This window comes from Apteryx rowi, unplaced genomic scaffold, assembly GCF_003343035.1.
Source record: "Apteryx rowi isolate R43461 unplaced genomic scaffold, aptRow1 scaffold_298, whole genome shotgun sequence".
NCBI lineage: Eukaryota > Metazoa > Chordata > Aves > Apterygiformes > Apterygidae > Apteryx > Apteryx rowi.
Window position 1 is genome coordinate 300,507 of NW_020449396.1, and position 14,547 is coordinate 315,053.

General features: G+C 44.8%; 1 protein-coding gene across 1 annotated transcript in view; it reads left to right on the top strand.

Annotated features, from left to right (window-relative positions):
- Nucleotides 1–14,088, top strand: part of EPHA5 (EPH receptor A5) — a 187,322-nt gene extending 173,234 nt beyond the window's left edge. Inside the window, exons 15-17 of the mRNA XM_026069468.1 lie at nt 181–374; nt 3,745–3,900; nt 13,010–14,088. Coding sequence (XP_025925253.1) covers nt 181–374; nt 3,745–3,900; nt 13,010–13,115 — 456 coding nt within the window. The 3' untranslated portion in view covers nt 13,116–14,088. The remainder of the gene's footprint in view (nt 1–180; nt 375–3,744; nt 3,901–13,009) is intronic.
- Nucleotides 14,089–14,547: the final 459 nt, after the last annotated feature.

Consider the following 14,547-nt stretch of genomic DNA (forward strand, 5'->3'; position numbering starts at 1 on the left):
GAAAATGTGAAAGATAAGAGGGTTTACTGGGTTTGTTTGTTGTATGCAGAGGTTGCGGGGAGAGAGTTGTTCATAAGCATATTGCTGGCCTCTAAGTTCCCTGTTTACAGCAATTTACTTTTGGGAAGAAGGTGAGAGGAAGAAAAGCAACCCAGCAGCCTTGTGTTTTGTCTCCCGTAGGTGATTAAAGCCGTGGAGGAAGGCTATCGCCTGCCAAGTCCCATGGACTGCCCTGCTGCTCTCTACCAGCTAATGCTCGACTGCTGGCAGAAAGACCGGAACAGCAGGCCCAAGTTTGACGAAATTGTCAGCATGTTGGACAAGCTCATCCGTAACCCAAGCAGCTTGAAGACGTTGGTTAATGCATCGAGCAGGTATAAATTCAGGCCAGAGACATTTCTCAAAGCGAGATTCTTGTCTGAATACCCGCCCCTGGTGTAGAATTACCACTTATTATTTGGCCGGCTCAGATCCTTGCGTGGATATTCCTCCAGCTTCATTATGTCCAGGGGAGTTTTCCCAAATCAGCTCTTGTGTTTAAATTGGCAGACAGGTGAGCAATTCTGTTATTTTATAAATGCAGTGCTGCTGCCACAAGGAGAATTACTGTGGCCTGTCTTTCAGAAACTGGAGTTTCAGCGGTATTTATAGGTCCATGATAAAGCTGCCTCTGCTCTTACCACAAGGTTAGAGAGAGCAAGACTGAGCCTATGAAATATATAGTAAACACTGCTCAAATTACCTCCCTGTTGACTTTATCCTGGCAATACAAATAGGAGAGCTTCTTGGGAAACTCTTTGGATGTGCAAAGCTCACAGAAGTCCAAGCGCATCCCTCCACAACTATCCCCCGTCCTGTTAGCCATCACCTCCAGCTCTGGCAGTCTTTGTAAACACAAGAGGATCTTTGTGGTTCCCAAAGAATTGTACCCAAATGGTTTCCTAAACCACATTAAGTGAACAGACTAGCTGGTGTGCAATTAAACATGAATCTCAAGAGCTACACAGCTATGAATAAGGTAAATATGGCCAAGGAATAAAACTGCACTTGGGGAAAAATAGGGATTTGTATTTTTCAGTGAGTTCTAATACTGGTCTCTCCACCTTACCAGAGTCTTGGAGAGTCGTCTCCGTCCCCCCCACTGTGTAAACACGCAGTAGTACTGCTGAGCCATGTGCATCGCTAATCACTTGATTCCTCACAAGGTTGTGAAGGAGCGATGTATATAAATCACTGCTGCTTCACTGATGTCAGTGGTATTCCACTGATTAACGCTGGGTGAGGTTCTGGCACTTCAAAAAAGTTTATTGTCAGAGGAGAAAAAAAAAAAGACACAAATCATTATAGTGACAGCACTTTAACAGGAATGAGGTACAGATGTTAAGACAAGGTTATGCCGGCAGCGTGGACCAAAGCAGATTTACCGTGTGCGTCCAGACCCGTTGTGTGCCTGCCTTCGGAGTGAGCCTTGCACAGCGGCACATGGTCTATCTCCCCTGTTGCTGCTAGACCGCACATCCCGTGCCAACCTCCTCCTTTCCCAGGAGCAGCTTTTCTCTGCGATCCTCAAGTACCTGCGGTCGCGAAGCCTAGAGATTCCCTGCTATCCCAGGGAATCCCATGCGCAAAGGAAGAAGCTCTACCTTCCAGCTGGGGTCAAGTATCATGTCCCCGTGCATGGCGTCTCATGCACTGGGAGAGAAGAGACATAAAACCTCTGTACATTTCATTTTTAAATACAAAATAGATCTGATTCTTCAGGCTATTTCACATGCATCATTAACCATCTGAAGAAGCAATTGAAGAGTGAATCTTATTAGCAATTAGTCGTAATGTCAGTTCCAGCAAACCTGCAGGAAAAGGTTTATGATAGCAGAAAACATGTGATGTTTCTCTTTTATTTTCCATTCAGAATAGTCATTTTGAAGGCAAGCTACATTGTGGTTGATGTACTGCTATACCAAATGGTTATTCTAGAACAGATGAAAATAGGCAGAAAACCATTTCCTTGAGTTGCTAAGCTCTTTGCTGATATTTTATTACCTGTACAGGTCCACCCAGTTCCAAACTGCTCCTTTTCAAAGTTGCGCTGGGTATTTTGAATGTGGATAGAGCACCTGAACAGCCAGGTTTTTGTGGCTGTTTATTTAATCATAGAATGCCATGGCCGGACCACAGTGTTTCCAAATGAAGCATTACTTCAACATACAGCAGTTGTAAAGGACTTTCTTTTATGTATGTAATGTATTCTTTATGGAAATTCTCATTAATGCGAATAAGGGAGGAAATCACTCTCTACATTACAGCGGGTGCATATCAGTAGGTACCTCATGACATTAGTGATGAAAATCCACTTCTCATTATGATTACTTAGGAGTTTTGAATTCCTCATGTGTATAAAATGTTATGGGAAGCCATTATGCTCTTGGTACTGCAAGTATTCACGTTTTATTGGACCCTTCAGCATCACTATTAAATAAACAAATAATACTAATGTGATCATAAAATACACGAAGATTCCTGAAGTGCTAAAATAATATCCCGGCTCTCCTTCCAGCTGCAAATCTTTTAAGTCTAATTCTCACAGTCGGAGGCTGATCCAGCAAACACGTTTTCCCAGGGGTAGTAATCTTGGTGCAAGGCTTAGGTTAGCTTTATGCCCTAGCGCACAAAGCAGGGACCAAAGCCTGGCCGATCTTGGGCAAGCCCCTGTACTCTCTGCCCCTCACTAGAAGAGTGGTGGACCCGTATACAACACGGGTCGCTTGCCCCATGTATTATATTAGTATTTCTGCTGCGGTGAAGGGTTACTATATGCCTGAATTGTTTCTTCTGTGTGTGGCATAATTGAACGGGTCAGGAGTTGCCATGGTGGGGTTTGAACCAGGGTATGGAGCAGGAGTCTCCCTTTGGTTTCCGGGCTGAACCATGAAGCTCGCCTCCAGCCTGGAGTTTGCCTTGGAGCGTTGCTGCTCTCTGCAGGACTTCCTGGCTGCTGGCCACGTCTGAAAGCCCGGCCTGACTTGGCAGGAGCCGGCCCCGAAGTGTTAGCAGCAGCCTGCCATTGACAGTCGCTGCTGGGAAATGTAATTTGGGTTTTGGCTTCCAGGCTCTGGGTTGTCTGAAGTTAATTATTAGCTTTAAAGAAGGAGGAAAACGGAGCAAGAGGAGCAAAGCTGAAGTCCTTGAAGTAGGAGGGATTGGAGGAAGCGGTGTGGAAAGACAGCCTCCTTGTGTACAAGAGGTGACAGTGAAGGACATTAACCCTGTCCTCAGCTGAGGCCACCTCTTTCTGCTCGCACTGTGGACCAGAAAAAGTGGGCAAAGGTACAGGTGAAGAGGAATGTTAGAGATGTCACAGTGTCTTGCCTAGCTAATCCTTCATAATCATTTCTTTCTGTTTTGCTCATAAAACAAGAGTTTTGAAAGCTTTTACATTGGCCTATCTGAAAGTAATGGTAAAACTGAAAACTTTGTAAAATCTCTTGCGGAGCTTATCAAAGGTCTAGTTCCCTCCACCTCATTTCGGTTGAGCTCCACTTCCAGGGTTAAGCAACAACTGCTGATGAGACGCAATAAATACCACTTGCCATGAGACTGGTGGGAGGATTCGGGCTGCAGTAATCACTGGAGAATGCAAGAAAAGAGCCGTCTCCACCATATAAAAACATGAGTGACTGAGTCATGTTGGGTATGTCTTGATACTGATTTTGTTTGCTTCTCTGTTTTTGCTTTTGTTTCTAGAGTATCAAATTTGTTAGTAGAACACAGTCCAGTGGGGAGCGGTGCCTACAGATCAGTGGGTGAATGGCTGGAAGCCATCAAAATGGGACGATACACGGAGATTTTCATGGAGAACGGATACAGTTCGATGGACGCCGTGGCTCAGGTGACCTTAGAGTAAGTAGTTTCCAAATCATTTTCACTTCATTTATTGAAATTGAGAGTGGGGGGAGACAAACCATTAGAAAATAAGTAGGGAGGTGGCTCCAGAAAGGAAGCATTACTCGTTTGCAGTCAGCAGTTTCCAGGGAAGCGTGCTCTTTTAGCATCCGTATTGACGATAACAAATGCAGGCAAGACCAGAGCTTACCGCCACTACATTGACAGCCAGCACCTTGGCTCCTTTGCTCGAATAAATTAATGCTTGAGTTTGAAAAATTGACAAGCTGTCCTCCTACATAAGAGTAGTTGATTACGTGGGGTCTTGACAAAATTAAAAAAAAAAATCCTACTAGTAAATATGTATGATCTAGAGTCCTCTCTGAGCTGTACTGGCTTTACACTAGCTGGTTTCAGAGGTCACCTGGATTTACCCAAGGCTGAGTGGACACTCAGCCCGGTGAAAGGTAAAGGGATTCAACATTAGTCTGACCCATAGAAATAAACCTAGACACAGCTGATGCCCACACAAGAGCATCAGCAAATCCACAGCTCTAGGTGACAGGCTCCCTGGCCTAGGCTCTTCCTTCTAACTTTCTGCAGGCTTAAAGCAGGCATGAGTTGCATTTTCACTGCCTTTCGCATCAGCGGGAATCGCACCCAGCAGGAACCAAAAGCTGCTAGCGGGCTTCAATCAGTTATTTGTTAGCCAGAATATTGCAAGCAAGGCTCAAGTCCTGCCATGGAGCCAGCTCCTCTTCTGCTGAAGGCGTCAGGACTGACGTCAGGGCTGGGCCCACGGCACCCGTTGTGCCCTCCACGTTTTCACGTGCGTGTGCTGGCGGTTGGGGCAGCAGCACTGCATGACTTGGTAAAAATACCTCGGGGCTGCTGGTTTGTTATGCTCTACCTTTAATTGCCTTTGTCATTTGTGTAATCTCGTCCATACTTTCTTCCGGCCGCTTATTTGAATTTAGCACGGAGCCTGCATTTCCAGCTGGGTTAACTTGAGCTCGGGTTAGCACAGGCATTGAGGCAGAGTGGGAAGGATTAGGCTCCGTGCTTGGGGCTGCTTTGGAAGAGGTCCTGGCTCCTCTGATCACAAGCAGGCCAATGCAACCAGATGGCCAGCGTGCCTACAGAAGCGGAGCAGAGGATTAAGGAAAAAAGGACTAAAATCCCCACAGAACCACAGTGTTTCTCCTAGCTGTCACTGGGTTTTCTATGGAAATGCACTGCACAGGGTAGGAATTCCTCTGCACATGACGCAGAGCTCGGCAATCTTATCATCAGAGCAGGTTCCGGTGGAAAATGTAGTTTCTCTAAAATATATCACACGCTTGTCGCTGTTTGGCAGCAGAATTATTCAAATCGAAGAAATAGGTTTTACCATTTCTTAAACAAAACTCCAGATTTGTTCTAATTCAGAATTTTCTGTGAACATTTTAAGAGCTCTAAAAGAAATGCTCAAATCAGAAGTGAAATGCTTTGGTTTGGGTCAGAGAAAACTTTGAGTTCAACCCCAATTAGGCATTTTTCACTTTTATTTTTTACATTCACCAGTAAATTAGAAGTTCACTTGGTCACATAGCTCTACCCGCTGTCCTAGCATCCGTCTTCCTAGCAGGCTGCCAAAACTAGGACTCCCTAACCTCCCCCTCAGGAGGGTCAGCTGCATTTCTTCAAATTCACACAAAATGCAGTGCTTCATAAAATGACACTATTAAGTATTCCTTAGGTTGCACGTGTATAATTTGTAAGTAACAGAAGGATCTATTACAACCGTGCCAAATAGCCACTGTTTTTTGGTGTAAAATCTCAGCAGGCTGACCCTCAACTCAGTAGCCCCATTACTCATCACAGAGCCACCACTTTCTTCACTTGTTCTCCCTGCCTTTGAATTTGTCCTCTCTTTTCTTCTCTTTGCAGCCACGATCTCTCTTTTAATCTGTTCCCTGCTTCCTCCTGCTGCTTCTTTGTCTTTTTACCCTCTTCTGGCTTTGCTTTCTCTCTCTTTTTATTCTTTTCTTACTTTTTATTGTTTTTATTCATTCTTCTCTCACGTGCGCATTTCCTCCTCCTTTCTTCCTTGCCTCATGGAAAACTTTGGGAAAAAAGTCCATTTTGGATGAAACCCTTCCTTTATTTAGAGCAGTTCTTCAGTTTCTCTTTCTGATTGCTGAAAGTGGTTACCCACAACAGGGCTTCTTGAGGGAGTACCCTTTTACATGAAGACGGGCTCAGTGTAGGAGATATGGAAAAGCATTTAAGAAATACACCCACAAAACATTTTTTTAGAAAAAAGGACAGAGGTTTTGGGACTAAAATATTCTCTGAATCCATCTGACGTTTCACTGGCTGTCTTATATCAAAATAAAAAAAATCAAAAGGTCAAAGAATATCTACATTCTTAAAATGAAACTTCACTTACTCAGATTTTTAAGATTAAAATCCTTAAAGCAAGATTATGAAATGATCTGCTTAATTCCACTTCAGATTTTAAATACTTCTATGTATTTACTCTTCAGCAGTCCAGAAATTTCAAGAACATCCCCCCAAAAATCTTTTCAAGCCAACCAAAAACTATTTGAAAACCATTTTTCAGATTGGCAGTGAACCAAGAAATCCATTATCCGTGCAGTTCTAGCCAGAAAGGCAAGTTGTTTTAAAAGTCTTTAAATCAGATTATAGCTGCCAGAGATGCTCTGACCCTCACGAGCTGCAAACCATATCTAAGACCCCCTCCTCAGGGTCCTGATAGGTTGTGTATAGCACAAGCGTCATCTTCGGCCACTTTTTTAGCAGCCCCCGTGGAGACGACATGTTGGAGCTGCTGAGCTGCAGCTTTCTTCCAGGCTTTCTCAGCGGCAGAACAAGGCAGAGGAGCTGATGCCCTGGGAGCCTTTAGGTGTTTTTGGGGGGGTTGAAGCTGAAAGGAGATGTTTCACGAATCCATCTTATATTTCACTGACTTGCTTCTGTCAAAGCTGGAAAAAAGGGCAAGAAGTTGAAAAGCCCCGACTTCACATAGTCGCGCTGCCCAGTAGGTGAGGACTGTGTGGAGCAGCACTGTGGCCAAGGAAATGGTCTATGGGTGGGCTTCCTGCAGAGATGGCTCAGCTGATTTATCTGGGCTAGCTCAGCTACTAGAAGAAATGCAGCTGGCGGCCCACAGTGTAGTGTTCAGCATGGCTTAGCTCATCTCCCCAGGGCCGTGAGCAAACCCTGGGACTGTCGGCGCGACTGTTTCCAGCCGGGCTGATAGCGCCATGAGGACCACACTATTGATTTGACTCTTAAAACGTGCTGGGAGGCTCCTTTAGTATGGAGCAATACCATACTTGTACAGCTCCATCACTTTTCCACCTGGGAAATTTAGCAAAGCTCTGCTGATTTTGAGGTAGCTACATCAGTTTTTCTGAGCTGGCTCCAGCTAGGTAGTAATACATGTCAGCAAATAAAATCTAGAGGATCCAGAGCACCTTAGACGGAGATGCTCATGCAAGGCATCATGCTTCTCCAACAGCTCTGCCTCGGACGTTTGCGCTGCGTTTGTGGTTCAGCCAGAGGGCTTGGTCCTGCTCAGGTCTGTTCTTGGGAAAATTGGGGAAGATCAGTTAAAAAGCCAGGCAAACATGCAAAAACAGGGCCTCTGTGATACCTCTAAGACACGTTAAAAAACACAAAAGGCTCAGCTCTTAAAATTAGATGAACCACTGTAAACTTCAGTGGCTTAAGAGGAAAGGTATCCAGTGTTTAAGACCTGAACCGTAGGCTCAGGCTGGTGTAAACTGGCAGATTGCCCTTAAAATCAACAAAGTAAGGGAAAGAAGTGCTTATCTGGATTCTGTGGGGGCTCCTCTTAGATCCTCCCAGGTTCTCCAGAGAGACTCAGGGGAAGAAATAACCTTGGAACACACAAAGTTCTTTAAAGGTTAATATATTTGGGGGGTTTGTTTTTGTGGAGGTTTTTATTTTTCTCCCCTTGAAAGGGAAGAACAAAAACATTTTGTACCCTGCAAATGAGAATTCAGGTTAAATGTTCCTTGTCATTTTTAATATAGGCAACTGTTCAATATATTCCAGAGCTGGGACTTGGGGGGATCAGGTAAAAAAAGATCTGAACATTTGGAAAGTAGCTTGCTTTCCCCAAATGACATCAGTAGAACATTCTTTACAATTTAAGAGGTTGCCTTCAAATACCATCCAAAATGATATTCCCCAAATTCAAACTGCACAGGGGATGGATGTGGAAATTAAATGGAAAAAATGAGAACTGGATAAAAGCAGAAAAAATGTGATGGAAGTAAAGAATTCCTACAGTCTACTGAAAAAAAAAATCATTAGCAATATAAAGAGGATGGCCATAATATTCTGATGTTACAAGTGTCTGTTGGTGCCTGGGTTATGGCCTCTTTACGGGATCTGGTGGAGATGGTAGATGTTCAGCACTTTTTGAAAATCAGGCCTCTCTTGGGTGAGACACTCAAAAGGTTGGAAGTCCTGATGTGCCCCGCTATGCACGCAAACCAAAATCCTAGTTACCACCCTGCTTCTTTCAAACTGATGGCTTGATGCATATATTCCAGAAAAGAATAGCGCTAGTGACAAATTTCTGGAATCAAAGATTAAAAACCTAAACACAGAGAATATCGCCCCAAGTCCTGAGCTCTGCCTGCTTAAGCAAAGTCCTGAAAATGTATGTGTTCAAACAAAGAGTGATTTCTACATTTAGCTCTAATTCTTGCAAAGGGACGAATCACCTTGTGAAAAGTGGAGCCTCACCCTCCACCCCCTCTTTCCAACTGGATATCAGACTTGAAGGAAACCTTTCCGGTGGACCAGACCTGCTCTTTAAACTTGTGGACCACCTAGTGACTTTGAGTGTGTCTGGAGCTCTTTCAATACCCTGCAAGAATAACTTTACCAGGACAATACTCAAGAATAGATAGAACCATGACTTGAGTTTCAGTCTGACCCTTGACTGGACCAATTACTAACAAAATGTGGACTACGTACTATACCTTTTGAAAGATCTGTACTCACTGAATCTCAGGACACCCTGTTGTTTGTTATTAGATGAAGAGCTCTGAATATTTGTAATGATCTGTGCTGTGTTGCCTTGCATTGTATTTTTTTCTTATAAAATAAAATGAATTATTTATTAAAAGTTCTACCTGGATGAAGAACATTTAAGAGTTCACCTGCTCTAGATGCTTATCCTTAGCCTGAAATCTCAGTGCTGAGATTGCGATGCTACGTCTGCTTCTCAATGACCCAATTCTCATGTCATAACAACGAAGGATGGGAATAATGAATAAGAGCAGATGAACTCTTAAAAAATAAAGGTCCTCATTTCAAGCAAAAGTCCCTAGCAAGAGGATTCCTTTCTCTAGTGTCTTCTGAAGGTCTTTGAGGTTCTTCTTCCCCTCATTTGAACTGATGACTAACTTACTCCGTGAGTGGTCCCCATCTGCGTGGTCAATTGTAGAGTTACACTACATGACGAAGAGTGGTGAAATCTGGCTTGGATGGGAAATGAAACACAAAGTATCTGTGGGCAGCCTGATGGCTGCTGGCCACAGCGATCTTTCAGGAACCTGGCTCTTTTGCATGACGAAATGGATGGTGAGGGGCTTGTATTTTATGTGGCAATCCAGTCCTAGTCTACACTGTGTTCGACAAACTGGTCCATGGTGTATTAGTAGTTCTGTTTGTAAATAAAATGTTTTAAATATATTTCTTACAACGTGAAGACCCTGAATTCAACCCTTGCAAATGGAGGAGATCGCAGTTAAGGGGATACTTTTTTGTCCTTCACAAAATTGCAGCTGGGTTTTCATGGCAGGCTGTGGCATTGGAGCAGCATGCCTGCAGCTGTATGTGGACTGTGGAATGAGCCGACACCAATTGCACCTTTATTCCCTTGGCTTTTTGGTCAGCTTAGGTCAGCTCCTTACTACAGCATTAACATGTGATTCGAATTCCTGCTTATTTCTGTTTTCAACCACAGGCAAAAGAAAGAAATGTAAAAAGGGGAGATCTCTACCTAAAAGAGGACTAAAACTCTTGTCGCTGCGGGGATTTGAAAGTGGGGAGACGGCACAGCTTGCATGTGCAGATGGGTCTCCACGGCCTCCAGGAGTGCCCACGTCACTGCCACGACAGCACACACAAACTGAACATCTGGAGTAGGGTCCCTTGGCTCCAGATCACCAGTGACAGTTGCTTGCTTCTCCACAGGGTCTCAGATGCGCCTTTTCTTGGGGGGAACTGCACGTTTCCTAGCGTCCTACCAGCCCCTCGCAAAGCCCCTGTAGCTCCTTCCTGCTGAGCTGACCCCAGGGAAACTGCTAGTTGGTCACGGTCAAATGAGCCAAGCAACGCTGGAGCTTTTTATGTTCAGTAGTTTCGTAGCCCTTTGGCACGGAAGTTTGATTTTGTGCAAAAGCCAGCTGTTTTGTGCCCCCAGTTTTGGGCAACGGCATTTAAATTGACTTCTGCTGTTGCTGCTTTAGATCGAGTGCTTCGGCAATGTCAAGTCCTGGCTGGAGATGGGACTTGGCTGTGTGGGAGCGTGCAACATGTTGGAAGTCACATTTGAAAATGTGAATTAAGCTCCCACATTCTTCAGGCACTTTGGGGAAAGTTTTATCACTGCCTTTGCAATGTATAAGGTAGCCTTTGAATAAAATACATTATATATAAAATACAGTGTATTTCCTCATGCGGGTCCGGCACTGCTGCTTCTGCTCGTGCCCCAGTCAAGGGGAGCACTGAGCTGGCATAAATCAGCGTGGTCCCACTGACCTCAGTGCAGCTCTGCTGGTTTTACACCAGGGGAGCATCTGACTTGGGAGCCGTTGCCTGGATTAGGCTTTTGGTCCATCTTTGTGGAGGAGAAAGATCATGCAGCATTTTTTCCCATCCTTGAGGAATCCCCTGGCTTTTGGCCAGAGGCTCCACATTCAAGAGGATTCATTCTTCAAAAAAATAGACTAGATCCCCTGGTGAGCACCTAATGGATTGAAACCAGAAACACATTTTTCTTCTCTCTCTTGCTTTCTCTTTTAAATCAATGAGGCACTCAAGGATATTGGATTATGGTAGATACTGTAAGGGAAGAAAAGCTCTGTAGTGAGTATCCAGAAAATCTGGAGTGGTGCTTGGATCCTTTTGATCAGGAAGCCCGCTGCTACCCCAGTGCTTCAGGGAGTTTTTCTTTCCTAGATTGATTGAGTTGCGTATGAAACACGAACATATACGTGCCTTGCTAATAGTTTCAGGCTGGTTGTTCTGCATGACGTGCAAGAGGAGAGGGAGAATATCAGAGAAACCATACATGTGTGAAATATTTGGTGCTGGATTTTCAAAAGAGCTCAGCCTGCACTTTAGATACCTGAAAAAATAGCTGAATTTTCAAAAGTGCCAACTGAGCAGCACTCAGCAGGGGGAAAATGGATGCTGGCTCTTTTAAAAATCTGGTCCTGTGCTGGTTTTTTTTTGATCTTTTGGTGTGAACTTCCAACACTGCTGTGTACATGAAATAAATTGTACGTAACAATAGCATTACTACATTTTCCTTTGTTATTAAGATTGCTTGCCGAACTAGTTTCACAATTCAGTGGAGGCAGAAATGAAAGCTTGTCCCCCTAAGAAGTTAGACACCTTTGCAGATGCCGCAGCCTATTCTTCCGGGTAAGGAGCGTGCCAATGTGTCTCACTGACCTCCGTTGCTCTGTGCCCAGTATGTCGTGATTTTCTGCATGCATCAGAGAGATGCATCATGGAAAAAGGGATGATAAGGAAATGAAGTGTTTAGCCTCGAGCAGAAAATCTGGTATACTCCGAATCAAAAGGCTGAAAGAGTGACAGTCCCATGGAGAACAGATCTGACTTTTGGCTTTAACCGACTTTTGTGTTAGTGCATCAACCCTCACTCTGAACTGCTTTTTATTCAAAGCAATGTTTTAAAAAGTAATCTATGTAATTTTTTGACATGGATGATTTGTTGTATTCACAAAGGAGTCTCTGTCCAGAGTGTAAAGCTGCTGAGAGCGACACACCTCGATGTGTAGCTCCCATGCATTATGCAGAAGTATTCAGGCGGTCATTGCATGTGCTCATCTGCAATCTCCAGCATCTGAATGTGCTGAGTGCTGTAGGCCAGGTTTGCCAACACCTCAGATGGCATTCGGGCTCCTGAGAGAAGCTGCAGGGTCTGGGGACATTGAGGCTCCGGGAGCCAGTGTGGTTTCCAAAAAGCGCCCAAGTGTTTTAGAAGCTCAAATCCCCTTGGCTTTCAGTGGGGAGTCTTCTCCTACATGACTTGTACGTTTCTGAGAGTCCTCCACAGGGACACTTGTGCCAGCAGCTCTGGGATTAATGCATGCATTGGCAAGACCTTAGAGCCCTACTCTGAAAACATCCTTTATTCACCTCAGGTCAGAGGTAGAAGGCCAATAATTCTCCAGTGGAAGTCTTCAGAGAAAATGTCACGCATCTCCTCTAAGTCACTGACAACTGCTCTAACAGTCTCCACGTCTTATGTGGGAAACATGAGCATGCCTGCCTTTATCTTTCTTCCAAAGCTTGCTTTCTTTGATGTCTTTGTTAACTTTTTCCACTCTTCAAAGAGCTGCAGGGGGCAGCGGGGTGGGAGCCGCGCTCAAGGTGGCAGCAGCTCAGCGCTCCTTAGGAGTGAGCCGTAGGGTCCCCATTGGCATCTCTTTGGCTTTACCTCATCTGAAGAGGAAGGAAGCATGGATTTACCTTACTTCGCACTGCTCATATCCAAGATAAAATATCAGACTGTCTTAGGAGAGGAGGAAACTGCAATGCGTATTTTCTTATGCAGGTTTTCTCCTGGAATAGGGTCTTTCATGTGTAGTAGAAACCCAGGGACTGGATTCCTTGATGTTTGGCCTGGCTTTTTTCCGTGGCCTATTTGATCTCGATCCAATCCCTTCACCTCTGAGATGTCCACAGCCACTAAAAATGGGGATAATTACCCTTGCCTCCTAAGCAAGAGCAAGGTATTAGCAGTGGTTTGCAGTGCGTGGGAGTTGTTAGTAGTGAGGTCGGCCCGAGTTGGTCCGTAGAAACAACGTGTGCTTTCTCCACACAGGGACTTGAGGCGCCTCGGAGTGACACTTGTTGGTCACCAGAAGAAGATAATGAGCAGCCTCCAAGAGCTGAAGGTCCAGCTGGTGAACGGGATGGTGCCCTTGTAACTTGCTTTTAAAGTCACTTCCTCGAGTGATCAGTCCTGCACTTTGTATACTAGCCCTGAGATTTATTTTGACTAAAAAAAAAAAGGGAAATTCAGTGATTTCTATAACTGAAGGACACTGGCCTCAGCCACGTCATTTATAAAGCAGTGTTTGACTCAAACTTTCCTTTTCTTCCTATTTGTGTCCTCATTTTCATGAAGTAAGTGTAACGTGCATGGAACATGGAAATGGATCTACTGTACATGAGGTTAACCGATTTCTTACGCTTCAGCAGCAACAACGCCAAGCCTTCCCACCACATGTTGTCTGTACTTGGGATATATATATATAGCACCTTTATATACTGAATTATGGCAGCACATGGTAATACTTCCAAGGACTTACTTGAACGGAGAAGTTTTGTAGCCGTTTATGGGCTCGCAAAAGCTGCAGTTTACTGAAGTTTACTTCAAGTCTTAATTGTCTACAGAAGTGTATTGAAGAGCAATATGATTAGATTATTTCTTGATAGATATTTTGTTTTGTAAATTTAAAAGATGCTGTTACACAGCGTTAAGTTATAGAGACTAGTGTATAAACATGTTGCTTGCTCGATGGCAAATACAATACAGGGTGTATATTTTTTTCTCTCTGTGTTACAAAGTCCCTTTTAGTTTGCTCTTCTGTGAGGATGCTACATGAAGAAGATGTATATACTGTACAGTTTGCTACACATCAGGTACAAGATTGGGGGGGGGGGGTTCTTTGTTTCCTTTTGTTCTCTTTCCCTCCTTGTTTCGTTTCCGTTTTGTGTTGCCGCTATGCTTTGTATTCTTGCTGTTGTTTGGTTTTAGCAACATATAAAGCTTTCAGGAGTTTTAATTACGTATATGAGGTAGAAAGCGTGTGCTTAAATAAAAGACGTTCCTCTCCCCGACCCCATCCACGGTGGCAGCATTGAGAAGAAGTAAAATGGGATTAAATCCCCCAGCTCGCGGTGGCCTCAGGGGCAACGTGGCACCTGGACGGGATGGCCTTGCCAAGGCGGCAGTGATCGGAGCCGGGCCTTGCCGAAAGCAGCCGCCCGGGCACCCGGCAGCTTCTCCCCACGCAGGGCCCGGGGGGAGGCCGTGGGCTGGGGCGGCTGAAAGGGCGGCAGCAGACGGGGCCGCCCCGCTCCTGCCCGCTCCCGCGCCGGGCCCCTCCGCCGCGGGGCAAGCTGGACGCCTTCAGCACAAAGAACGGACACCCAGATGGATATGCAGGCGGCTACTGACCTGGGCGCTTTGCGCGGAGAGGAGGGAAACCCAATCGCGGCCAGAAACAATTTTCATTCTTCTTTTGCTATCGATGGGATTAATGCGCACAGTTAATACGGTTTTCTTGGGTGGGGTGGGGGTTTTTTTTAAAGGCTTTGGTAAAGATAAGGATTAAAAAAATCGCTCTGCTCATG